Source organism: Myotis daubentonii, chromosome 5 (assembly GCF_963259705.1).
Source record: "Myotis daubentonii chromosome 5, mMyoDau2.1, whole genome shotgun sequence".
NCBI lineage: Eukaryota > Metazoa > Chordata > Mammalia > Chiroptera > Vespertilionidae > Myotis > Myotis daubentonii.
The window spans coordinates 33107676-33133531 of record NC_081844.1 but is presented as its reverse complement, the minus strand read 5'-3'; the positions used below and the strand labels follow the sequence as shown (position 1 = coordinate 33133531).

At 56.9% G+C, this 25856-nt stretch overlaps 1 protein-coding gene across 1 annotated transcript; it reads right to left on the bottom strand.

The window, feature by feature from the left end:
• Positions 1–540: 540 nt before the first annotated feature.
• On the bottom strand, positions 541–24575 carry ATP8B3 (ATPase phospholipid transporting 8B3). Its single transcript, XM_059697344.1, is given in 29 exon segments — positions 541–1451; positions 2821–2948; positions 3151–3289; positions 3451–3684; positions 4517–4600; positions 8033–8256; positions 8350–8734; positions 8987–9104; positions 9321–9396; positions 10163–10274; positions 10405–10569; positions 12553–12665; positions 12742–12937; positions 13590–13751; positions 13838–13866; positions 15595–15803; positions 15901–16091; positions 17130–17218; positions 17276–17293; positions 17690–17848; positions 19366–19448; positions 19877–19947; positions 20076–20148; positions 20641–20702; positions 21012–21110; positions 22157–22270; positions 23006–23097; positions 23561–23619; positions 24367–24575. Coding segments are annotated over 29 exon segments (3876 nt in total). The 5' UTR covers positions 24468–24575; the 3' UTR covers positions 541–1160.
• Positions 24576–25856: the final 1281 nt, after the last annotated feature.

The window sequence follows — 25856 nt, the reverse complement described above, 5'->3', positions numbered from 1 at the left end:
AAAGTAAACCCATAAAGAAAGCAAGCTTCAGTGCCCTGGCTAGCAGGCTCAGTGGTTAGAACGCTGGCCTGCACACTGGACGGTCACAGGCCTATTCCAGGTCAAGGGCATGTACCCGGGTGGCAGGTTCAATCCCTGCCCAGCCCCCGGGCCAGGGGCAGGGGGCAACCAACCGATGTGTCTCTCTCACAAGGATGTTTCTCTCTCCCTCCCTCCCTCCCTCCACTCCTTCCACTCCTTCCACTCTTTCTAAAAATGAATGAAAAAAACATCCTCAGGTGAGGATTAACAACAGGATTTTCCTGCAAATCCTCCATCTGGCCGCTAGGGGTGAGCGTTTTGATTTTTAAAACCAGGAAAGACTTCCAGGTTGCATCCCAGAAAGAAGCGTAGGAAAAGAGTGACCTCGGGAGCCCTGGGGTCAGACAGACCCTGGTTTGTCAGAAGAAGAAAAGGCTGTGAAGCCCTTGTCATAGTGGGGCGCGGGGTGGAGGGGGAGCGGGGGCTCACGCTTGCCGGCTGACGTTTCCTGAGCCGGGAATTCCTGTCCTCCCGAAGCAGGCGTGGCTGCCCGCCCAGAACAGGTGGCACTTGGCTCCCAGAGGCACTGGCCGGCTCTCCATGGGTGACGGCTGCCTCTCGAGGCCCAGGGCGCCACCTCTGTAGGTCCTTTATTTGTGGATGATTCTCTCTCCTCCTCCACGGATGCTGGCTGGTTCCCTTTTTTAAATGACTGGCCGGGTCCTAGCTGGTTTGGCTCAGTGGGTCCGTGGACTGAAGAGTCCGGGGTGATTCCAGTCAAGGGCATGTACCTTGGTTGCAGCTCGATCCCCAGTCGGGGGGCGTGTGGGAGGCAGCTGATCAATGTTTCTCTCTCATTGATGTCTCCGACTCTATACCTCTCCCTTCCTCTCTGCAAAATCAATAAAAATATATATATTTTAAATGACTGGCCTGGAGGCCACGGCCGGCTCTTAGAAAGTGGCACCTGGCTTCCTCTGGGGGACGGTGGCCTCTCCTTGGTTGCTGGCAGAGTCTCAGGAGAATACGGCCCGGCCGGCTTCCCTGGCAGTTTCTCGGGGAAAGAACCAGACGGCCGTCTGTGGAGGGAGCCTCGTTTTTGGAGAAAGAGCACTGCTCCTCCCCAGTAAAGGGGGAGCTCATCGGGGAGGCGGGCTGCGTGTCCTGGGAGGACACCTTCCCGCAGTGCGGGTGCCTCTTCCTCCCCAAGAATGGCATCTTCTTCTGGTGCGAGGGCGACTCCTCCATGGGATGGTGTGACCGGCTGGAGTGTTGCTGCCGACCCCTGGCGACCTCCGCAAGCTTGTGCCCTGCGTGATGAGGTCTGCGTAGCCTTCCCGGTGGGAGAAGGCATAGCTAGAGCGCCGGGCACGTGACTGCCGGCAAAGGTAGGGCAGAGGCTCCACGGCGATCTCCTCCGCCTTCTCTTCCTCCTGCAGAGCACAGGGCAAGCAGGGTCACCAGGCTCCCATACTCTGTTGGATGCTCTCGGCTCACCTGCTCCCAGTGGGGGCCATTCATAACCCTTGGTCACCATTCACTGGCCAGGCTCTTCCCTACCCTAGTTGACCCAACTACAGTTCTCCCTGGGACAGCCGTGGGCAAACTATGGCCCGCTTGAAATGAATAAAACTAAAAAAAAAAAAAGACCGTACCCTTTTATGTAATGATGTTTACTTTGAATTTATATTAGTTCACACAAACACTCCATCCATGCTTTGGTTCCGGCCCTCCGGTCCAGTTTAAGAACCCATTGTGGCCCTCGAGTCAAAAAGTTTGCCCACCCCTGCCCTAGGACCTAACTTTGGACCAGCCCATCACAGTCCTCCCCCGGGACCGCACTCCAGATCAGCTACCAGGTGCCTGAAGGGCCCTGGTGTGGCAGAGCCGGGGAAGTTAGCCGCGGGGCAGCATGTCTGCAGCCTGTGTGGCAGAACATAGCGGGTTTGTGGCCAGATCTTGGCCCACTGTTTCCGTCAGTCCTCCAGCCCAGCCCAGCTGCAACTGGTCCTTCTAGTTTCTTGTTACCTAAGCCAGTAAGTCCCCCCTCCCCGCCACATACACATTTTTTTCATTTGTGGTAAAATAGACATAAAATGTACCATTTTAACCATTTTTAAGTGTACGTCTCAGTGGCATTAAGCACATTAACATTGTTATGCAACTATCGTTTCCATCTCCAGAACTTCATCTTCCCAAACTGACATTCTGTCCCCATTAAAAACGAGTTCCCCCAGCCCCTGGCTCCCTCCAGCTACTTTCTGTCCATGAATCTAACCCTCTAGGGACCTCTTATGAGTGAAATCACAGTATTTGTCCTTTTGTGACTGGCTTGTCTCACGGAGCATCATGTCCTCCGGGTTCATCTACATTGTAACAGGGTCAGAATTGCCTTGTTTTTAAAGGCTGAATAGTATTCCACTGTGTGGATGGATGAACCACACTGTGTTTATCCATTCATCTATCGATGGACACTTGGGGTGTTTCTAAGTTCCCCTTTTAGCCTAAACCTTTTCCAGGTCATTTCTGTCATCTCAACCCCCAAGTCCTGGACAATTCATGGTGGAAGTCTGACCACGTCACTGCCGGAACCAGGCTGGCCGCCTCCATCCCAGGAAGTATGGTTTCCTTCCTGAGTTCCTGGGGCCTATAATTTGTCCCTCCTGAGAGCACTGGGTGTGCATCTGGGTCTCGAACCCTCTACCCCCAGCTCCGTATCTCCTTGGAGTCCCTGCTCCCAGTACCAGCTCTGGCTGATGGGTCCCAGGAATGTGCAGGGGGGACCCCAGCCGCCCTCACCTTGGAGTGTGGCTTCCGGAGGGCCTGGTAAATGACGGGCAAGGCCAGTCTGGGCAGGGAGTTTAATGACACATTCAGCAGGACCACCAGCAGGGTGGAGGGGTGGGACAGCACGTGGCGGTCAGCATCTGGTGACAGAGCGGAGTCTCAGCCGGGCCCAGGGGGACGCCGCCCCAGAGCCTGCTCCGTGCCCCCTCTTCCAGACCCCCGCCTCCTTCCTCACCTTCACCCCGGAATGCCTCGGTGCAAATTCTCTAAAGACACAGGCCCCACCCATTTCCAGGGCTGCCACCCTAGTCCCTGCTGCGGTGGGGGTGGGGTGGGGCTCACACAGAAAGGGGAAGGTCTTGGGGGAGACGGTGAAGAGCCAGGAGCTCTGGCTTGCCCAGGTCGTCACCGTGTAGAAGCAGATGCTGAGGAAGACGGCCAGCGCAGCCAGGACCGTCCAGTACCTGATGATGAGGACGACCTGAGCGGGAGAGGAGGGTTCAGCCATGGGGGCGGGGCCCCAGCCCCCAGGTTCAAGGGGCACCTGCTAAGGCCTCTCAGGAAGGGTCACCAGGCGATGAGACCTGCATGGTCTGTGTCCAAGTTCCCACCAGGGGTGGGGTGGGCAGCAGCCCTGCCTACCTCCATGGTGATGGACAGCAGGCCCGACAGGGCCACGACCACGGCGAAAGACTGATAGTCACTGAGGGGCCCAGCCGTGTCCCGACCGATGCACAGGGTCATGAAGAAGTTGACCAGGGAGGTGGCCACGCCGTGGGCGATGGCTTGGAGGAAGACCCAGTAGTTGAAGAGCTCGCCCTTCTGGCCGGCAATGTACAGCTGGGGCAGCTCCAGGCTCCGCTCAGCGCTCACATCCTGGCGGGGGTGGGGGGGTTCTAGAGGCGATTCTAGGGGCCGGCTGCACAGCAACAAGCACGCGCCGGGCTGCTCTCGGCAGGCCTGAACCATGCGCGTGAGAACGGTGAGATGGCGAATTTCGTTACTGGTGTTTTACCACAGTTTTAGACTTTTTAAAAAAATGAAATGAAAGCCCTGACCAGTTTGGCTCAGTGGATAGAGCGTCGGCCTGCGGACTAAAGGGTCCCAGGTTCGATTCCGGTCAGGGGCATGTACCTTGGTTGTGGGCACATCCCCAGTGGGGCGTGTGCAGGAGGCAGCTGGTCGATGTTTCTAACTCTCTGTCCCTCTCCCTTCCTCTCTGTAAAAAAATCAATAAAATATATATATATTTTTAAAATGAAATGAAAGTCTCGTTCCTCAGGTCACACCAGGCCAGCCTCAAGTGCCCATCATTAGCCACCTGTGGCTGGTGGTCCCAGCTGGACAGCACAGGCACGAGACACTTCCATCATCCTAAGCATTCGACTGGACCACCTATTCTGGTTCTCTTGGCCAGACCCTCTCGGGAGGAGGGCAGGGCAAACAGGAGGACCATCTTCTCTGGTCCCCTCCCCACTGTGGCACAGATGGGCTGACAGTGGGACTGAGCTTTGGGAGTGTCCCAAAGGGTGAGGGTGGCTGGGCAAAAGGACTTCACCCACCATCAGGTTGAGCTCCAGTGGGAACGGTGACATGGTCGTGGGCTAGGAGCCCTGCCCCCATCCCGCCCCAGCTCCCCAGGGGAGAAGGTGTGGCAGAGACAGGAGTATCTACAGGGAAGGGGGAGGCACGTCCTCAGCCTGCTCACCTGCTCGAAGAGCCCAATGTACAGAACTGGGAGGCTGGTGTACAGCAGATTGAAAAGCACCAGGAACCAGCCTTCGTACAGAGGCTAGGGAGAGGGAGGGGGGAGAATGTAGTCAGTGGCCAGCCTTCAGGTGCCAAATGTCCAGAAGCAGATATGCTCTTCACCTGAGGAACCCACCCCCCAAAGGCAGCGCAGCACCTGTGGAGGGTTCCGGGTGAGTGAGAAAATTCGTTACAATCAAGGGTTGGGTTAAGTCAGTGGCTCTCAACCTTGGCTGCACGTTAGAATCACCTGGGAATCTTTTTAAAATCCTGATTTCTGGGCCTCATGCTCCAGAAATTCTGTTTCTGTGTTATGGGGTGGGGCCACAACATTAGTAACAAAGAAACAGAATTTCCGGAGGATGAGGCCCAGAAATCAGGATTTTAAAAAGATTCCCAGGTGATTCTAACATGCAGCCAAGGTTGAGAACCACTGCGTTAAGTGATGCTGGAAGGTAAAGGGCAAAGAGGAAAAGCCGGGTCGAATTCTTTTAAAACAGCACTTTGGAGTATTTGTTGTCATTGGAGGGCTTTCAAAAGAGCTACAGGAGGGAAAGTGGCTAAAGAATGTGGTTTTTGGTCATTTTAGATTTATGGAGTCACGGATGGATGGATGGTGAAAGACTTGGAAGAGACCCCACAGACAATGGGCCCAGCTCCTTTCCCAATGCAAGAATCTAGTTCAGTTAAAGGATATGGGTTTCAGCCCTTGCTGGTTTGGCTCAGTGGATAGCACATCCGCCTGTGGACTGAAGGGTCCTGGGTTCTATTCTGGTCAAGGGCACATGTCTGGGTTGTGGGTTCAACCCCCAGTAGGGGGTGTGCAGGACGCAGCTGATCAATGATTCTCTCATCATTGCTGTTTCTATCTCTCTCTACCTCTCTGAAATCAATAAAAAAAATATTTTTAAGAAAGGATATGGGTTTCCGTTCCAAAAACCATTTTATGTGCATTCTTCGAGTGAGCAAATAAGTAATGATCAATCATTTTACAAGACTCAAGTTTTTCGCAGCTGGACAAGAGTCATTAATGAGTACCTGGAAAAGGCCAAGCTGAGCCTTGTTCTGTGGGCCTGGAATCAGAGATATCAGTGGGAGCTCATAGTGGTTTTTAAAAAATATATTTTATTGATTTTTTTTACAGAGAGGAAGGGAGAGGGATAGAGAGTTAGAAACATCAATGAGAGAGAAACATCCATCAGCTGCCTCCTGCACACACACACACACCCCCCCCCCCAGGGGGGATGTGCCGGCAACCAAGGTACATGCCCTTGACCGGAATGGAACCTGGGACTCTTCAGTCCACAGGCTGACGCTCTAACCACTGAGCCAAACTGGTCAGGGCAACTCATAGGGTTTTAATACACACAGGATAGATGATAGATAGACAGACATAGCTCAAGCTGGTTTGGCTCAGTGAATGGAGCATCGGCCTGCGGACCAAAGGATCCCAGGTTAGATTCTGGTCAAGGACACATACCTCGGATGCAAGTTCCTCCCAGCCTAGGGCCCTGGTCAGGGTGCATGCAGGAGGCAACCAATCGATGTGTTTCTCTCACATCAATATTTCTCTCTGTCTTTCCCTCTCTCTTCTACTCTATAAAAATCAATGGAAAAATATCCTCTGGTGAGGATTTTTTTAAAAATAGACAGACATAGAAATAGAGAAAGACATAGAGATGTGCATCTATCCATGGGTTAGTATGTGTACATTTCCTAGCTCTGTCTGCTGAGAGAGGAATAGGACCCCAGCAGCAATGAGACACCAAGAACGAACTACCATTCTCTAATGAAAAGGACCAGGGCTCCTTATGGGAGTGCCTGATTCCAGGGTTGGGGCAAAGAAAAAACAGAATGAGCCTGGAACCTCTTATAGTGCCAGAAAGTGAAGATATGCTCAGAGAGAAGCAGGCCATGTCAAAAAGACACATCGGGGATAAATGGAGCAATAAAACATACAATCAAATAAATGTCCATGGGTCCATACTGATAAAAATGAATAATTTCAGCCCTGGCCAGTTTGGCTCAGTGGATAGAGCATCGGCCTGTGGACTGAAGGGTCCCAGGTTTGATTCTGGTCAAGGGTTGTGGGCTCAATCCCAATTGGGGGCCTGCAGAAGGCACCTGATCAATGATTCTCTGTTATCATTGATGTTTCTATCTCTCTCTCCCTCTCCCTTCCCCTCTGAAATCAATAAAAATATATCTAAAGCCCTAACCGGTTTGGCTCAGTGGATAGAGCGTCAGCCTGCAGACTGAAAGGTCCCAGGTTCGATTCCGGCCAAGGGCATGTACCTTGGTTGCGGGCACATCCCCAGTGGGAGGTGTGCAGGAGGCAGCTGATCGATGTTCCTTTCTCATCTATGTTTCTAACTCTATCTCTCTCCCTTCCTCTCTGTGAAAAATCAATAAAATATATTTAAGATATATATATCTAAAAAAATAATAAAAATAAATAATTTCATAAATAAATGAGGGAGAAGGAATGGTTGGTTCTTCCTACAGAAGAATTCTAGTTAACAAATGTAGGAAGACGGAACACTGTCCTCACTAAGCTCAGGAACAAGATAAGGATGCCAGCCCTCTCAATGTCACTGGGCGTTGCAGCCAGAGCAAGTAGTAAGGAAGGGAAATAAAAGGCGTCCACATGGAGAGGAAGAAGGAAAACGATCTCTATTTTCAGGTGACGTGCAGAAAACCCAAAGGACCCGCCAGAAATCTCCTGGAGCCAATAAAGAGATTCAGCAAATGCCCAGGGCACAGATCAACATACAAAAATCATCTGTGTTTCTCACACCAGCAATGAGCCACCCCCAGAGGGCATTAAGAAAGCAATTCCGTGTACAGCAGCAGCTAAAAGAATAAAATATCTAGAGACAAAACAGTAAAACAAACAGCATGTAGTTATCCAGGTGCCTCTGTAAAGCTCCCTCTCAAAGCCTTGGTATCAGTGACGGAGCTACTCCCTATCACGGCCATCTGTCTTCAGACGACGTCCTTACACACAGGAAATCATCTCTCTATGACCCTTCCGAGACTCCGGGCACATCCGCTCCTCACCGTGCTACTGCTGAGAGTCTTGAAGCCAGGGACCCAGCTCCCGCAGTCTTCTCTTCTCTGGGGCTCAAGCGTATCCTGTCTCCCCTAGAAAGATCTACCTTTAGAGTAGCTGCCCTGCCTGGCTTCCCAGCTCAGATCTGTCAAATGTCCCTGGGACTGCTGGGCACTCAGCTGGGCAGGAAGATCCCTCCCTCTATCTAGACTCTATACTTGGACGAATGCAGCCAGGGAGAAGGTCGCATTGCCCTGCGACCTCAGGCCAGCCCTGCCCCAGAGGACCCCAGAGGACCCCAGAGGACCCCAGAGGACCCCAGAGGACCCTGGAGAGTGTGTGTGAGCCTGCCGCCCTCCTGGAAGCCAGGAGAAGGGCCCAGCGTCCCAGAGAATCCCCAAAGGGCTGTTCCCCCCAGCGCACCTGGGCAGAGAAGCCGCTGTAGAAAGCGAACCAGATCTGGACCATCATGCTGGCCAGCGTCTTGTAGATGAAGTAGCGCAGGAACTTGCACACTCGCACGTAGGACCAGTGCCCGTGCACCAGCAGCAGCCGCCTCAGGAAGTGGAACTGGGCCAGCATGTAGTCGCTGTTCTGCACCACCTGCATGCCCTCCTGGCCCGCCAGCCCTACGCCGATGTCCGCAGCTGCGGGGACACGCGGCCTGTTGGCCCTGGCCCACCCCACCCCCCTCCCAGCCCGCCACAGGCCTCCCCCGGGGCCGGGTGCCCACCACCCACTCTTGATCATGTTGACATCGTTGGCACCATCCCCGATGGCCAGGGTCACCACGTTCTGGTACTTCTTGACCAGCGCCACCATCAAGGCCTTCTGCCTGGGAGTCACCCGGCAGCAGATGACGGCTTGGCATCGCGAGGCCAGTTCCACGAAGGCCCGCTCCCGCCGCACCTGGGGGCTCTCGCGGGTGTTGGAGTGCTTGTTCTTTGGCACCAACCCCGGGCGCCTCAGCTGGACCCCCAGGGTCTGCCACGTGAGAGAGGTGCGCCTGGCCTGCCGGACGTCTGTCCTCCGCTCACCGGGCTCCTGCCAGGGCTCCTGCCCGTCCACGTGCACATTTCCGACGAGCACCTGGGAATCCTTGCTCAGGGGCAGCAGCAGCTGGTCCTGGCCAGCAGGGAGGTGGGGGGGTGGGCATCACTCTGCCTGCACCCCTTCCCTTCGTGAACACCCTTCCTGCCCCCTGCCCCAACCCCAGGCTAGCCTTGATCTCATGGCTCCCGTCCCTCTGAGAATCATCTCTGGGTGTAGCATTCACTTGGGCTTTTCCAATAGTCCACCCCCACCCTGAGTCTGTGCTCCTCCCAGCCCCCTCCCACGTGCCAGAGGCCCCACGGTTAGCCCTGAGCCGACACTGACCAGGAACTCTCCGTTAATGACCATGGCCGTTTTGACCTGTGGCGGGAACCGGTTCTTCAGAGACCCCTGGCCACTCAGCAGGTTGTTGTTGCTCTCCCAGTAGGCCTCCAGGATCTGACTGCAGAGACCCACTGGGGCTCAGCCACGTCCGGGCACAAGCTTCCTTCCTTCCCCTCCCCCGATGTGCCTCAGTTTCCCCCTCTGGGAATCCAGCCAGGTGGAGGCTGAGGACGTTCTGCAGACCCCCAGGGCCACATCGGAGCCATGGATGTCCCCGCTCCCCCACCCTCACCCTGCTCCCACCAGCTCATCCTCCCCCACTCCCACTCCTTACACGATCTCCTTCTCCTCCAGAATGAGCATGTCCTCGGACAGCAGCTGGCAGGCAAAGCTGATATTCACCGCAGTCTCTGAAAACCAGCCTAGCTCAGCTCCTGGCAGCCCCCTGCCCAGGGCCATGCCCACCCTGCCCCACCCCCTGGCAATGGTGATTGGTTCAGAGGAGGGCATGTGACCCAGCCTGGCCAATGCGAGCCAACCCTGAGACTTTGGCTGCCGCTCTGATCAAAGGGGCCTGCACTCTGGCTGGCTGGGGCTGGGCTACTAGAGCGAAGTGAGTCTGGGCCAAGGATCATTATTAGATATATCATGCCTAGAGCCCACAGGCACTTTTAGGGACCCACAAAAATGACTTAATTTCTTTAAAATCAGAAGAAGAAGAAAAAGTGAATGTATTCCAGCCTGGACATTTGTCTTTATTCCAGCATAGCTGTAAACTGTCATTTTAAATCTTTTGTGTGTGTATGTGCCTCCCGCCACAGGAGTGAATGCTAGCTTTGTTTCTAAGTGGCTGGGCAACCTCCAGCAAGTGCCCTGAGGTCGCTGAACTCACTGTGCCCATCTCCCATGCATGGGTAACCAGTTTCCAACTCATGGTGTTGCCATGAGAGCCAAATACTCCAGAAGTTCTTGGCGCAGTGCCACCCATCTGAGGGAGGTGCCTGGGGGACCCCACCAGTTCTGATCACCCCATTTCTCCCTTTCCCAGGACAAGGTGGGCGGCAGGGCTGAACCCCTACAACTGGAACAGGCTGATGGTGACGCTTGGGACACACATGAGTTGCCTCCCACCCATCTCCCTTCTCTCCCTGCTGGGGCGGCTGCCCTGGGACCTACCTTGCTTGTCTCCTGTGAGCACCCACACTTTGATGTTTCCTTGCTTGAGACACTGGATGGTTTCAAGGATGCCGTCCTGGAGCCTGTCTTCAATGGCTGTGGCTCCCAGCAGCTGGGGGTGGAGGTGGGGGCACAGGGAACAGACTGAGCAGGGACTCAGCTATCCAGGCGGGGGAGGGAGATCTGGGGACCCAGGGCTGGAACCAGGATGTGGAGCCCCTCAGCTCCTGTGCCACGCCCACCTGGAGGTTCTGCTCCATCTCCTCGTACACTTGGTGCAGGGCCTGGGCCCGGTTCTGAAGAAGGATGCTGGCTTCCTGGTGCCGCTGGCACCACTCCTGGTAGGTGTCCTCATCTACCTGTTTGTAGGCCAGGCACAGCGTGCGCAGGGTCTGCTGGGCAAAGGACTGGGGGCCGCCGGGCGGGCAGGCACCGCCCTGTCACCACCCTGCCTCCCCGGGCACTTCTCCAGTCAGCTCCTCTCTCTTTGCCTGGGCTCCCTGAACCTTGATCCCCCCACAGTCTCTCCTCCCCAGAGGGGGCCAGGACCACATGCTGCCATGCTCCCTAGTTGCTGTTCAGCCCCCCAAGAGGCCCAGTTCCATTCTGTCTCCAGAGCTCCCTACGCTCTGTGTGGCCATTTCTAACTCTCCCTGAAGACCCTCAGTGCAGCCCTGCCAGACCCCTCCCCGGCCAGGGCTCCCACAGCCCTTGACCCTTGACCCCCTGCCTTCAGAATGTCTGTGCTCCGCACTCCGCCTCATTTCTCAAGGGGCTCTGGGGGTGGAGAGGGAACAGAAAGAATCCTGTGGGCCTCCAGCCCCGCCCCCCAGCTCCCACCAGAGGACCCAGAGATCCGGGGGTGCCCTGGGGACTGGGTGGCCCCAAGAAAGGTGTCTGTGGGCCCCTTACTTCCCTACTTCCCCATCCCCCAGGCTTTCTGCCCAGTGGGTGGCCCCAGGTCTTGCTTTGGTTCTTTTTTTTTTTTTTTTAATATATTTTATTGATTTTTTACAGAGAGGAATGGAGAGGGAGAGGGATAGAGAGTTAGAAACATAGATGAGAGAGAAACATCTATTCAGCTGCCTCCTGCACACTCCCCACCGGGGATGTGCCCACAACCAAGGTACATGCCCTTGACTGGAATTGAACCTGGGACCCTTCAGTCCGCAGGCCAATGCTCCATCCACTGAGCCAAACCGGTTAGGGCAGTGGTCGGCAAACTGCGGCTTGCGAGCCACACGCGGCTCTTTGGCCCCTTGAGTGTGGCTCTTCCACAAAATACCGACTTCTACGCATGGGCCACGAAGTTTCAATCGCACTGCACATGCGCGCCCCCACGTGGTATTTTGTGGAAGAGCCACACTCAAGGGGCCAAAGAGCCGCGTGTGGCTCACGAGCCGCGGTTTGCCGACCACTGGGTTAGGGCATTGCTTTTATTCTTGACGGGAGGAGGGCCTCAGAGGTTGGGCTTGGCTATGACAGGGGCTCCCTGGCCATCGGAAGCTCCACACAAGCCTTTGCTCCTCTCGGGCCTCGGTTTACCTCTCCGTTCCATGGGGCAGTTGAGCCAAGCCATCCTGCCGAGCTCCTGGGCTCATTGTTCTGACTGCGCTTCCTCAGTTCTTAGTCAGAGACCAGCCACCTGCCCCGGACTCCCCATCCTGGCAGAGCAGGGCACCCTGAGAAGTCCTGAGTGAGGAGCTCGGGGCATTCTTTGCATAAACACCCCCCCCCGGGCCCTATGCTGGGGACCCAGCAAAGCCCTTAGGGAACCCCAGAAGGTCAGGGCTGGGCCAGAGAGGGGTCACCTGGCATGACATGACATGACAGCCCCATGTTAGAGTCAGGTAGGAAAGCCTCCCTGGAGGTGGCAGAGCCCCGAGGACCAAAAGTTCCTGAGTGACAGAGCAGAGGAAGGCGTCCAAGCAGAGGGAACAGTGTGTGCAAAGGTCCCGGGGCATCACCTGAGCAGGAGGAAAACTGCAAGCCAGAGACTAGCATCCTGGGGAGCACCCTGGCGGGGCAGGAAGAGCCAGCCCAGAGCGGTCAGCAGGGAACACAGACACAGCTTCGAAAGCGTGGCTGAGTCTGGGCTGCATCCACAGAGACAGAATATTTGGGGCAGGAAGGCTGCCTGTGTCCCGGAACCCAGGCCTGGCTGGGGACGGGCGTCAGTACCCAGGGCCAAAGCCTAACCAGAGAGGATCCTCGTATGCCTTCCAAAGATGCCCCTCTGTGCAGGTGCAGCTTGCAGTTCAGCTCCTCCCTGCCCATGTGGACACGAGCACCTGGATACCTGAGGCAGTTTCTCTGCACACCCCCCCCCCCCCCGCCTCTGCTTCCCTCCCTCTCCCCCTCCCCCTCCCTCCCTTCCCACAGCGACTCACCGTCAAGGCCTCTTCCGTGGCCGCCTCTGCCAAGCCCTTCTTACACAAGCGGTCAAAGATGACGGTGTCTGCGCCCTTGGTGTAGAGGTAGATGGAGCCCTCGGGGTTCCGGACTGCGGAGGGAGAGGCTCGACTGTCCATGAGCATCCCCTCCCCCTCCTCCCCCCATCCCGGGCCGAGGGCGCTCACCCAGCACAGACATGCGCTTCCGGACGCTGTTGAAGTCCATCATGGCCAGGACCTGGTACACCCGCTCCTCCCCGAGCTCCGTCACCGTGATGCTGTCCTGCGTGCGCGCCGCGAACACGTAGCCGAAATTCCGGGCGGCCGTCACCAGGGCCTCCTCATCAGGGGAAGCCGCCTGGTACGACAGCTGGTCTGGTGCGGGAGGGGACCATGGGAGTGGGCTGGGGACCACGTTCACTGAGAGCCTGTTGTCTTCTGGGGACCCATCTGCGGCAGGTTCCCCTTCCCTCTCTGTAGCCCCGGGGACGGAGTGGGCCCAGTGGGTGCTCACCAGAGAGTGACAAGACAATGGGCCGGTACAACCTCTAAGCCAAATAAAAGAAGGCGGGCCCTAACCAGTTTGGCTCAGTGGATAGAGCGTCGGCCTGCGGACTGAAGGGTCCCAGGTTCGATTCTGGTCAAGGGCATGTACCTTGGTTGCGGGCACATCCCCCAGTAGGGAGTGTGCAGGAGGCAGCTGATCGATGTTTCTCTCTCATCGATGTTTCTAACTCTCTATCCCTCTCCCTTCTCTGTAAAAAATCAATAAAATATATATTAGAAAAAAAAAGAAGAAGAAGAAGAAGGCAGACAGTTGGGCCCCAGGCCAGATGACTTTCCTCTCCCAGTTCAGGAGCAGATCTCGAGCCCCAGGCTTGGACACCCGCTGGGTGCAGCAGAGGTGGAGCCTGGGACCCTCTAGGCTGGATGACAGGAGCCCTGGGGGGTGGGCTGAACAACCTCTCAGACCGGAAGACACCACAGGGGCCCCAGGGCCTGAGCACCCCCGCAGGCTGGGCAGCCCCAGCCCACTCACTGTCTTCCTCCTGCACCATCACCGTGTGGCAGAGGGCCAGCAGGCGCCAGAACTCCCGCACCATCGCGTCCTGGTTGCCACGCACCGCACTCAGGAGCCTCGCATTTTGGAAGAGCAGCTTCCCATCCGCAGATCTGCTCCAGAGGTAGGGGTTCTCCTGGGGGGGACAAGCCGGTTCTGGGTAGGTCACTGCCCGCCCCCCCCCGGCCCCCCACCATCCAGTGCTGCAGGGCCGGCACTCACCTTAGGTGGGGTCTCCTCCTCGTCCGGGCCTGAGGAAAGACCCTGCTTCAGGCCTCAGCACCCCAGACAGCTTAGGGTCCCACAGTCCCCGCCCCCAAGGCCAGTCTTCCTAGGGTCTGAACCCTAAACAACCACGGACCCCCAGCCGCAATTTTGCCTTCTGCACAAGGAGGGACAGACGGGGCCCCATCTCCTGGGGGAATCTTGTTGTTGTTAATCCTCACCCAAGGATATTTTTCCCATTTATTTTTAGAGCGAGTGGAAGGGAGGGGGAGACGTAGAGAGAGAGGAACATCCATGTGAGAGAGACACATCAATTGGTTGCCTCCCACATGCGCCCCTATGGGGGCTGGTTAACCTGCAAGCGAGGTATGTGCCCTTGACCGGAATCCAACCTGCCACCCTGCGGGCCAAAGGCTGATGCTCTAACCACTGAGCAACAAACGGCCAGGGCTCCTGGGGGGCCTTAGAAAGACTGTCCGGACAGGGATGCGGCCCCATGGAACACATCTTGTTTGAACTATTCACGGTGGCTGATAAAACTTGGCTGCTACTTTGAAAAAGTGGATGATTTCAAATAAAAGTCCGGCCCCAGAGTGCTGATAGAAACATGAGAGAGAGAAGAAAAACAGAGAGAGCAACATGAGAGAAACCAGCCACTTACCACAGACCCCCCCCCCGCCCCCCCCCCGCCCCCCGCCCCCCCCCCCCCCCGCTCTCTATCACCCACCTCCCGGGCCCTGGCTCAGGGTCAGGTGGAATGTTCATTTCTCATGCTGATGACTGCCTGCTGCCCCAAATAATTACCCAGCTGGGGCCTCTGCCAGCTCCTGCTCTAAACCGAGCTAAAAACTAGACCAGGGGCTGGCGAGCTTCGCCCTGCACCATTACCAGCTTTTCGGTGGCCTGCAAGCTAAAACGAGTTTTCACATTTCTAACTGGTTGGAGGGAAATTGAAAGAAGAATATTATCTCGGGAAACTTGAAAATGCTATGAAATTCAAAATTGGTGTCCTCGGCACAGTCTGTGACAATCAGAAGCAGAAACTCTATTTTGTGACATGTGAAGATGCTATGGATTTCAAACGTCAGAGGTTTGTGAAAACCAAAATAATACCTTTCCGTGACGCGTCAGCCGCTCTGGAATTCGAAGCTCAGCGTCCACACGCAGCGGAGGCTGCTTTCCGGGGACCAGGGCTGAGCTGAGTCTCCACAGAGACGGGGCCGCAGGGGAAGCTAAAAATATTGACCTGCTGACCCTGACTGGTGTGCTCGGTGGTTAGAGCGTCGGCCCGAACACTGAAGGGTCCTGGGTCCGATTCCTGGCCAAGGGCTCATAACTGGGTTGCAGGTTCGATCCCAGCCCGGTCGGGGTGCATGCAGGAGACAACCAGTCAATGTTTCTCTCTCACATCCATGTTTCTCTCTCTCTCTCTCCCTCCCATCCCCTCCCCTTCCACTCTCTCTAAAAGCAATGGGGAGAATTTCTCCAGGGGAGGATTAAGTATATGTGCACACTGACTTGCTGGCCTGTCACAGGAAGAGCTTGCTGACCCCCAGAGAGGAGGCCTTTGGCTGCAGCTCTGAGCTTCAGATCCCCATCGGCCTGCTGGGGGTGGGGCCCAGGTGGGCAGGCCAGCTGACCCTGAGACCCACTCAGGTCTCCTGGTGATTGCAGCTCCCCAGGGCCCTCCTGCCCCCCAGGGTCAGGCGTGCTGGGCGGCGCCGTGGGGGGAGGACAGGTCAGGGAGGCCCCACCGTAGACAAGGCCATGGATGCAGCACTTCTTGAAGGTCATGTTGTTCCGTGTGAGCGTGCCGGTCTTGTCCGAGAAGACGTACGCCACCTGACCCAACTGGTCACTGAGGCTGGTGTTCCGGGCCCTGGCCGGCACGTTCTGGGGCTGGTAGTACATCTGCCTGTCCCAGCTGATGAAGATGCTGTTCCCCAGGTAGATGAACTCGGTTCTGCAAACACACGCTGGGTCAGGCCTGGCCCATGGCCCGCCCAAGCCCCCCTCCTCTCTGGCTGAGGAGTGGGTGGGGAGGAGCCCCAGGGACTCACAGGATGAACATAGCCATGGGCACCATGACGCTGAGCAGAATGAGGAAGCCCCAGAAGGTGAAGAAAGACTCGGTGGGCACGCTGAACATGAGCTTCTCAGACACGTAGTGGTGCTTGGCCTTGAGTTCCTTCACCTTGTCCCAGAAGCCCAAGGTCAAAGCCACGGAGATCAGCACCAGGGACATGAAGATCTGCTCAGCAAACAGGAGATGGTGGAGCATGTGGAGGGGCCCAGGGCAGCACCGAGACGCCCCAGCGACTAGCCAACAGGGACACAGCCAGTGTAAAAGACAAACAGGAAATGAGAAGCCCCCCACCCCAAGTTCTGCCATCAGGATGGGGTTGTGGGGCTGGGGGGAGGTGGCTGGCAGTCCCAGGGGGGGGGGAACTTACAGGGGTTTTGCTGGTTTTTGTGGCTGCTATTTTAAAAATTATATTACAACTTTTAAAAAGATAAAGTTGAGCCCTGGCTGGCATGGTTCAGTGGTTAGAGGGTTGGCCCGGGCACCAAAGAGTCTCGGGTTTGATTCCGGGTCAAGAGCACATTCCTGGGTTGCAGGTTCAATCCCCACCATGGTCAGGCTGTGGGGCACTTGTTGGAGGCAACCAGTCAATGTGTAGCTCTCACATGATCTCTCTCTCCCTCCCTCTCTCTCCCTTCCTTCCACACTCCCTCCCTCCCTTCCACTCACTCGAAAAAGCAATGGAAGCCCTCAGTAGTTGAGCATTGACCTATGAACCAGGAGGTCATGGTTCAATTCCTGGTCAGGGCACATGCCCGGGTTGCAGGCTCAATCCCCAATAGGGGGCGTGCAGGAGGCAGCCGATCCATGATTCCCTCTCATCATTGATGTTTCCATCTCTCTCTCCCTCTCTGAAATTAATAAAAATATTCTTTTTTTAAATAAAAAATACAGATAAAGTTGATTAGGCAAAGAGTTAAGAATTATTAAATGAATGTCCATGGAGGGTAGCTGAGCATTTTATAATCTCCTGTGGATTTGGAAAAAATGTCAAGGTCAACCTTTATTTTATAAAGACATTTCTTACATGTCATGATTCTAAGAAGAGTCTTTGGCCCACAGACCTGTCTGTAGGGTCAGGCTGCACATTTTGCGGAGGCGGGAACTGAGGCCTGAAAGATGACAGCCAGGGCTTCTGTCTGTGGGACCTTTCCCTTCCCTCTTCTATGTCCTCCCAACCCCCAGGCTGGGGCTCAGGCAGCTCACCAGGATCACCAGCCTGTTCATCAGACGGTCTATCTTGGTTCTCTTCAGATGGATTTTGCCACAGTTCCTCATGATCTTCGTGTCTAAGCCTGCAGGGGGTGCATCCATCTGTCTGTCCATCCATACATCCATTCATTCATACATACACACGTACATCTATCCATCTGTCCATCTATTCACTCTTCCATCCATCCATCCGTCCATCCGTCCGTCCATCCATCCGTCCGTCCGTCCATCCATCCTCCATCCATCCATCCATCCATCCTCCATCCTCCATCCCTCTGTCACCCCCTACTCATCCATTCACCTGCCCAGCCACCCAGCCATCTTCATACAAGCACCCCACATTCTCCAGCCAGGTAACAAGGGCGTTGGCTCAATCTGCACATTTCCACAGTTTTAGAACCCAGGCCCCATAGGAACCATGTTGGGAGCCCCACACCTATGGCAGCAGACACACAGCAGCCAGGCCTGGCCTTGTGACTTCCTACCAACAGTTTCAGGGTCCCCACCCACCCCCACCAGGAAAGCTCATGCTGCAGGGCCCAGCGCGGCGGTACCGGCATAGATGACCAGTCCATAGCAGGTGTCTGTGTTCCGGATCTTGCAGCCACGTAGGAGCATATTGCCGATGCCCAGGGAATATTTCTTGCCCTCCCACTGCAGGCACCCCAGAAAGCGGTGCATCTGACCATTGGGTTCCTCACACACCACCGTGCCTACGGGCGACAGGGCCATCAGGGAGCCTAGGGCATGGCTGGGGCCAGGCCACCCCTCTCCAAAGCAGGGCGGGGCAGGCGTGGGGAACATTCTGTCACCTCTGGCTCTAGCAACGCCCAAGGGCCCTGCACTGCCCCAAACTTGCCCCACTGGCACCTCCACCCGCTTGCCACGCAGCTTCCCCTGGATGCTCCAAAGCTGGCTGTTAAGCCTCGGGGGTTTTGTGCATCCTCTTCCCTGTGCCAGGACGCACACCTCCCCAGGGAAGCCCTCTCTGATCCTCCAGCCAGATCAGGTCGCCGCCCCCTGAGTCCCCTTCCTCCTGGTTACAATCCTGCAGGGGTGTCCTGAACCCCTGTGAGTTCTGTGAGAGGAGGTGCCAGCCGCATCTGCTTCATGCTGGGGACCCTGGGGCCTAGCCCAGCACCTGGCCTCCACGTAAGCGAGGCCTTTTCTCAGATGCCATGAAAACAAATGCAACCAACGCTTGAATATCCAGAGCCAACGGGCTGTGTTTGAGAGGACGATTCCGCTCTAGACCCGATTTGATTAACTTGTCTTTGCACCAAGACAGGGAAAAAAATACTGTAGCCCCTTGCTGGGCTCTGGCAAGCAGTAGTTCTGCCCACAGGTATGAAATGTCTCACTTTTCTGGTGGGAAATAAGAAGCTGCGATGCCGAAACCGGTTTGGCTCAGTGGATAGAGCGTCGGCCTGCGGACTGAAGGGTCCCAGGTTCGATTCCGGTCAAGGGCATATACCTGGGTTGCGGGCACATCCCCAGTAGGAGATGTGCAGGAGGCAGCTGATCGATGTTTCTCTCTCATCGATGTTTCAAACTCTCTAATATCTCTCTCCCTTCCTCTCTGTAAAAAATCAATAAAATATATTAAAAAAAAAAAAAAAAAAGAAGCTGCGATGGATGGGCCGGTTCCCTGTCTCTGTGCACAGAGGCTGCCTTTTTGATTAAACAACCAAAAACATTTGCTTTTATGTGATCACGTTTTAAAAATAAAACGTAACGCCTGATACAATGGTGCAGCATGTTTTCTAACAATAACAGAAAACTGCTCCGACTGTTACATGGATGTAAAGGACATGAAACAGGCCTGGGGTAAGCTGGCCTATTAAAAGCTATCTTGCCCTGGCTGGTGTGCTCAGTGGTTAGAGTGTGGGCCTGCACATGGAAGGATTGCAGGTTGGATCCCCAGCCCGGTCCAGGTGTGTGCGGGAGAAAACCAATCGATGTGTCTCTCTCACATCAATGTTTCTCTCTCTCCCTCTCCCTCTCCCCCTCCCTCCCTCCTTTCCATTATCTCTAAAAATCAATGGAAAAAATATCCTCAGGTGAGGATTAACCAAAAAAAAACACCAAAACTATTTCGAGCCCCGACACCCCCCTCCAGTAGACCCCCATCACCGTCCCCCAAACCCAGTGAAATGGGGAAGTTCCATGCCTGCGGTACAGGGGGGCAGACGAAGGCCCAGATGGGGTGGGTGAACGCGCCACCTCTCACCTTGGAAGGAAGCCATCATTGTTTCACTGGTCAGCGCCTGGTGCGCGCCCATCGGGGCCTGCCTGAACTTCAAGTTGGTCTCCCTGGTGATGAGAAGAGGAGTGAGGTGAGAGGTGGGGACAGGCAGCGCCCAGGCAAGGCACCCCAGCCCCTTCCAGAGTCACTCAGACATTTCCACGGAGCCCCTACTGCGGCTCAGATGCCAACGAGGAGGCGGAGGGGCCTTGCCCGCATTGACGCAGGACGTTTGTGGAATGGCGCAGGCTTCTCGGTTTCGGACGGCCGCACCTGGAGCCCAGCAGGGCCTCCAGAAATGTTGGTGCAGAGAAGGTGGGTCCCTTTCTCTGCCTGAATGTTCTTGCCCCCTGCCGCTTGCAGGTCCCCCACAAATGCTCCCAGGATGAATGCCCACAATATCCCCGTGGGCTTGGGGACCCACGCTTTGTGGCCATTGGGGAAGGCCTCGCTGGCTCCCAGGCCCCCAAGCCCCTAGCGATGAGCTGTGCCTCACCCGTCGATGTCTGCTGTGTCCACGTAGCACAAACTGCTGGGCTCCGTGCTGGCCAGCAAGAGCACGTCAGCCTGGGGTGGGAGGGGGCGGGGGGAGGGAGAAGACAGCACTGGGGGAGGGGCGCGCACAGGAGAAAGACAAGCAGGGAGGCCGCCCTCCCCCAGGAGCGGGGAGTCTGAGCCAGGCGGGCCCAGCTCACCGGGACAATGCTGTCCTTGTGCAGACAGACCAGGTCCCCCACACGCAGGTCCTTCCATTTTCGACAGAGAAAGCTGCAGGGGGTGGGCAGCAGGTGTGAGAGGGGCCCAGCCAGGCTTGTCTTTGGAACCCTTAACCCGCCCTGTCAAACTGGAAGAACGGGAGGGGGGGGGGGCAGGGACTGCAGCCGCCCCTCTGAGCTTTGCTTCCCTGCTTGCCCACCGCAGGTCTTTGTGGGGGACTCTCAGCCCAGGGGAAGTCCAACCTTCCCTAACCTTGCCTCCTCCACCCCCTTCAGACCTGCAGCTGAACTCCAGCCCTGCAAGGTTCGTGCTCAGGGCCCAGCCTCTTTCCCCATCACAGGGCCCAGCCCTTAGCCTGGTAGACAGCAGGCTGGGTCCCTGTCAGACATCAGACTCCACCAGGGTGTCCGGGGGCATGGACGTTTCTGGGCACTCCACTGGGCACCCCTCCCTGACATGTCCTCCCCCCCCCCCGCCCCCGCCACCAGCTGTGAGGGAGTCCCCGTCCTCAGGGTGCACCCCCCACAGCGCCAGCGGCCTCACCTGCTCCCCACCAGCATCTGGCAGGGCCTGCTGTTGATGGTCCTGTCACTCCTGTGTCGGCCCTGAGTCCACAGAGGTGGGTCAGAAGGGTGGTCCCGCCCCTGCCCCCGCCCCCGCCCTGCCCCCGCCCAGGATGATCCCACCCCCAGCCACCCCCTATGCTACCCCCACACCAGCCACATCTGCCAGGGACCCTGATGGAGGAAGGGGGGCTGCTGGGACACTGCTACGAAGAGAAGGAAGGCACGGTCCACCTATCACCCAGTGTGGCACCGAGGGCCAGAGCTATGGGACACCTGTCCCTGTGGCAGCAAGACAAGGACCGCACCCCGCCCCCAACCCTTTCCCAACTGTCCCTGGGCCCCACTTACGATGTCATCTGCCAGGTCCCGGGTGGCCCGGATGATGAGGAGGCAGGTGAATGGGGCGAAGAGGGTGAACCAGGGCAGGGTGGAGATCTCGGGGATGCCCTGGCACAGAGGTTGGGTCATGCCGGGAAGGCAATACCGAACCACCATCCCGAACACTGCCCCAAACCGCGTCCCCCTGCCCTCCCAGCCGGCCCCTCAACCTGGCATCCTGTGTCCCACCTGCCGACCCCCGGGGCTCCAGGCCAGCCACCTCCCCCTACAACTCTGGGAACAACTGCCCCTCTGCTTCCCATTCTCCCCACAAGCTCCTCTCCATGCCCAGCTCCCAGTCACATCCTCCAGGAAGCCCTGCCAGCCCCAAGTTTGCTCCCTCTTCAGAGCCTCGGCTTTACTCCCTGTAACCCGGCTCCTCCCAGTCACCCTTCAGGCCTGAGCGCCAAGCGAACCCCAGGCCAGCGTGGGTTGGGGTGTGGGTCCCCTTTCCATCACTGGTCCCCTCCATGTGGTTCAACGGCAGCGGGTGTCAGGGCCACCGGCAGGTCCTCAGTGTCTAGCATAGGCCCCGCCCACAGTGTGTTTATTGTGTCGATGGATCAAAGCAGAGGGGGTCAGCACGATGAGCTATTGAGGGGGGTCGGGGCGCTCTGTGAGCTGCCCACTCACCGAGAGAGGGAGCTGCCCAGGTAGGACATCTGCCCATCTGGCAGGGCCACCCAGGTGCTGGGAACCTGCTCTCAACCTTCTTTCCTCCTCACCCTTTGGGGTCAGCTCAGTGGGCGGAGGCCCAGAGGGTCACGTGGCCAAGGCTGTGCATCCTGGGGAGGGGCTGTGCCCGCCCTGGGCCCAGAGGAGCCACTCATGCACCTTCATCGTTGGACATCTATCGAGAGCATCTTCTGTGAACCCGGCCCTGGACTGAGCAGTGGAGACTCAGCCATGAGGGTGCTCCCAGTGTGTGAGCAGCCAGACACTGGCCCCTCCTCCCAACCACACAAACACACACTCGAACCTCCATGTGTCTACAGAGCCATGTGGCAAAGCTGGTCAAGGAGGGCTTCCTGGAGGAGGCAGTGTGAGCACATGGAAGGAATGGTCTGTGCTAGGTGCTTGTACTGACCCCTGGAGCCACCCCTGTCCTGCCCCACCTGGAGAATGATGACAAAAAGGAAGTAGAGGTTGGACATTCGGTGGAACTGCTCGTACAGGTTCAAGGGCAGGAAGGAGAAGAAGTTGTACTTGGCTGTGTGGATGATGTTGCCCTGGAATGAGAGCCAGCATGGAGGTGCTGCCCAGGCCAGGGCCCCACCTTAGCCTCACCCTGCCCTTTGAGCACAATCAGCAATAATTAAGTACCCGGTGCATGTAAAGCCTCGAGCCAGTACTACCTATCTACCATGAGCCAGCTCTACTGAGCACCTGCTGAATGCAGAGCCTTCAGGCCAGCATTACTGAGCGCCAATTGAATGCAGCCTGGAGCCAGCAGTGATTGAGCCCCTACTGAATGCAAAGACACATCAAGTGGGTGGAACTGTGACCCCAGTATTTCTCAAAGTGAGACACCCAAGGGGGTTTTAGGCAGAGTCTGATGGACACATTGTAATTTGAAGATTTAGTATTTTCTTTTTTCTTTTTTAATATGTTTTTATTGATTTCAGAAAGGAAGCGAGAGGGAGATAGAAACATCAATGATGATAAAGAATCATTGACTGGCTGCCTCCTGCACACCCCCTACTGGAGGCCAAGCCCACAACCAGGGCATGTGCCCTGACCCGGAAACTGAACCATGACCTCCTGGTTCACAGTTGGATATCCAACCACTGAGCCACGCTGGCTGGGCAGTATTTTCACATTTTAAGGCGAGCTGGGGTAGGGCTAAGGGCACAGTGGGCGCTCCAGCACCAAACTGGTGATTCATTCGCGATTAAAATTCAGTGTGTGCGGGGGGTGGGCCGGTTGGGAGGAGGCAGCAGGGGCGGGGGGCTGGGGCCGCCCACCTTGTGCGTCTCCCTCTGCCCGCACGGGAAGACCTTCTCCCTGAGTTGGTTGTTGTAGGTCCGGTTGTTGGCCTCCACCTCCCAGGTGAACGCTGGAGCCGGGGAGAGCAGGGTGTTGCCTGGGGTGCAGCGAACACGGCCACAGGATCCCCCAGAGGAGGTCTAACGGGTCCCCCGGGGAACCGCCATGGATGTGGGAGCTGGTAAACAAACACCAGTCCCCAGGCTCAGAGGACGGGCCTGGCAGACGCACTCATGCCCTCCCTCTACAGACGGGGAAGCAGGCCTGGTGCCGGCCCGAGCGGAGGCTCCTCGCCCAGCCTGGGCGGCCCAGCTGTCTCAGGCCTGCAGCCCCCGGTTCCTGAGTCTAGCATTCAGTTATGGGATTTGGGACTATTTGTAACCCAGTGAGAACATGCTGGGCCTGTTGAATGGACTGGGCCGGGGCGGTGGGGGGGGGTCTCCTCATCCCCATATTTCAGCCACTATACTCTGCAATGCCCCTTGGCTTACTCTACAGATCCCACACCCCACACTTGGCCCCAAAACATGCACCTGAGTTCTTCTCCTCCTCAAGGTCCTCGCCGTAGGCCAGACTGTCCGCACTGGTGGTGCTGTCGGGGAGAGGGGCCAGGGTCACACCAGCTGCCCAGCCCTTGCCACACGCTGTCCATTACCCTGCCCTCCAAAATGTCGCCTCCCACTTCCATCGGTTGCCACCTTCCCAGCGCTGAAGGTCCAGCCGATGGCTGGGTGTCCTTCCCTGAATATCTGGGGCCCCCACCGATCCCCATCCTGCAACAGCCCCCTGTCCACCAGTCCCTCCAGCTACCAAGCTGAAGTTGCTTGACTTCCTTTACAGCAGGTCTCCAGAATGGGTTCTACCTCTGGCTGCTGCTGCCCACCCCAGGTCCATCCTCTGGCCAGGCCACCGTTGCCTCTCCTGGGATGACCACACCCACCTCCCCCTCGGTCTCCCTGCTGTCCCCTCTTAACCCATTTCCACAAGGGACGCAATGCCCAGCCCAGTGAGGGGCTCCATGCGTCTTTGTTGGCTGATGGCATGGGCCCTAGAGTTATTCATTAATTGCTAAGCTTGTATAAAGGGCCAAGCTGCTCTGAGAGGTCTCAACGTGGTCTCAGGGCAGTTAACTGTGGTGGAGGCAGACACCAGGCTTCCCACAGAGCCCAGAGCCTTCCCACAGCCTCTCTAGTTCACGGCCATTCCATCAACGCCAAGAATTCGTCTCACCAGAGGGTCCTCCGCAGGCAGGCAGCTCTCTGAGCCCTGGCCAGCGCTGCCCCCTCTGCCCCGCCCTCGGGGGAGCACCTTCCCGCATGCTCGGTCACTGCCTCCTCACCCTTCTGGTCTCCGTTCACAGTTCTCAGACAGGCCGGGCTTCTTCAGGCAACTTCTCTGGGCTCCCCCTCTACCCGGGGTGTCCCCCATCCCAGATCTCATCACCTTCTGTCCTCTGCTTCTTTCCCTTTCAGGTCAGGATGGCTGGTGTCTGAGTCACAGGTTTCCCTGGAGCCGTCGGGGAGGACCTGGCCCAGGGCCAGCTCAGAAGCTCCTGGGAGCCTGGGCTGTGCCATGTCTATTCCCCAAATGAGAAGTGAGGTTCAGCCAGTGGGACCCGGAGCCCAGGAAGACTCTGTGCAGGATGGGGGGTGGGGGTGCTGGGATGGCCAGAATTTACCCAAAATGTATCTGGGGTAGGAAGACGTCCTAGCGCTTGCCCCCTCATTTCCACCCAGCTCACCCGAGCACCCATTAGTCTACCCCCCTACCCACCTCCCCCCCACACACACATAAGGAAGCCTCAAGGCAAAGGATTCCAGGATTCCAGGCCCAACCTCCCCCTCCCCCAGGGCCTCCCTGGGCCAGAGATCCCTTTATACAGACAAGAGTCCGCATCCCCTCCCAAGAGAAGTGAGGGCAGGGCGTTGCAGGGAGGGCCTGGGTAGGGGTGAGGTAGGGCGGGTCCCGTGGGTGGGGCCAGGGCAGAGGCAGAGCCTGGGATCATCTCTGGAGTGGTGCCAGCCTAGGGGTCTTGCAGTGGGTGAGGGGCTGCAGTGGGTGGGGTCTTGCACTAATGGAGAGAGGGGGTGTCTTTATTGACATTTTTAGAGAGAGAAGAAGGGAGAGAGAAATATCAGTTTGTTGTTCCACTTATTTATGCATTCATGGATTGTTTCTTATTGTTTCTGACCAGGGATTGAACCCACCACCTTAGCATATCCAGATGACGCTCTAACCAACTGAACTACCCAGCTAGAGCGAGGAGTTCTTAATAGCACTAGAGTATTAAGGGGCCTAGCATTTAGGGGCGGGACCTTGTAAAGGGGCTAAGTAAAGTGGATTGGAGATGGCGGAGGTTCCCCGGGCTGTCTGTCTGGGACTAGAGGCGGAGGAAGGACGCGCAGATAGGCGGATAGGCGGTAACTGCAGGTTTTCACACCTCCTATGCGAGGGGAGGGCACAAACCTGGGCCCTGGGCTGGGTGAGGCTATTAGACACCGTGACCATCCTAACGCCAGGAGGAAACCGTAGGGCTCTGTGCTGGTGTGCGCCCACTCAGCGGGCGGCCAGGGCTCTGGTGGGGGAGGGATTCCTAAAGGAGGTGACGCTGGGGGAACCCCGGTCGGAGATGGAGAACTACAGCCAAGTGGGAGGGTGTGTGGAAGGGGCTACTGAAGTTAGGGTCCCCTTGAGAGTTGGGACTTGGGGGAGGGACAAACTTAGGGGCACAAAGGAGATGATTAAGCTCCCCGTCTCATCACATTTCACTTTAGGAGCCCCCTCCAATGCAGAAGTTAGGACGGCAGTGGGCTCTGGCACTTTACCCCA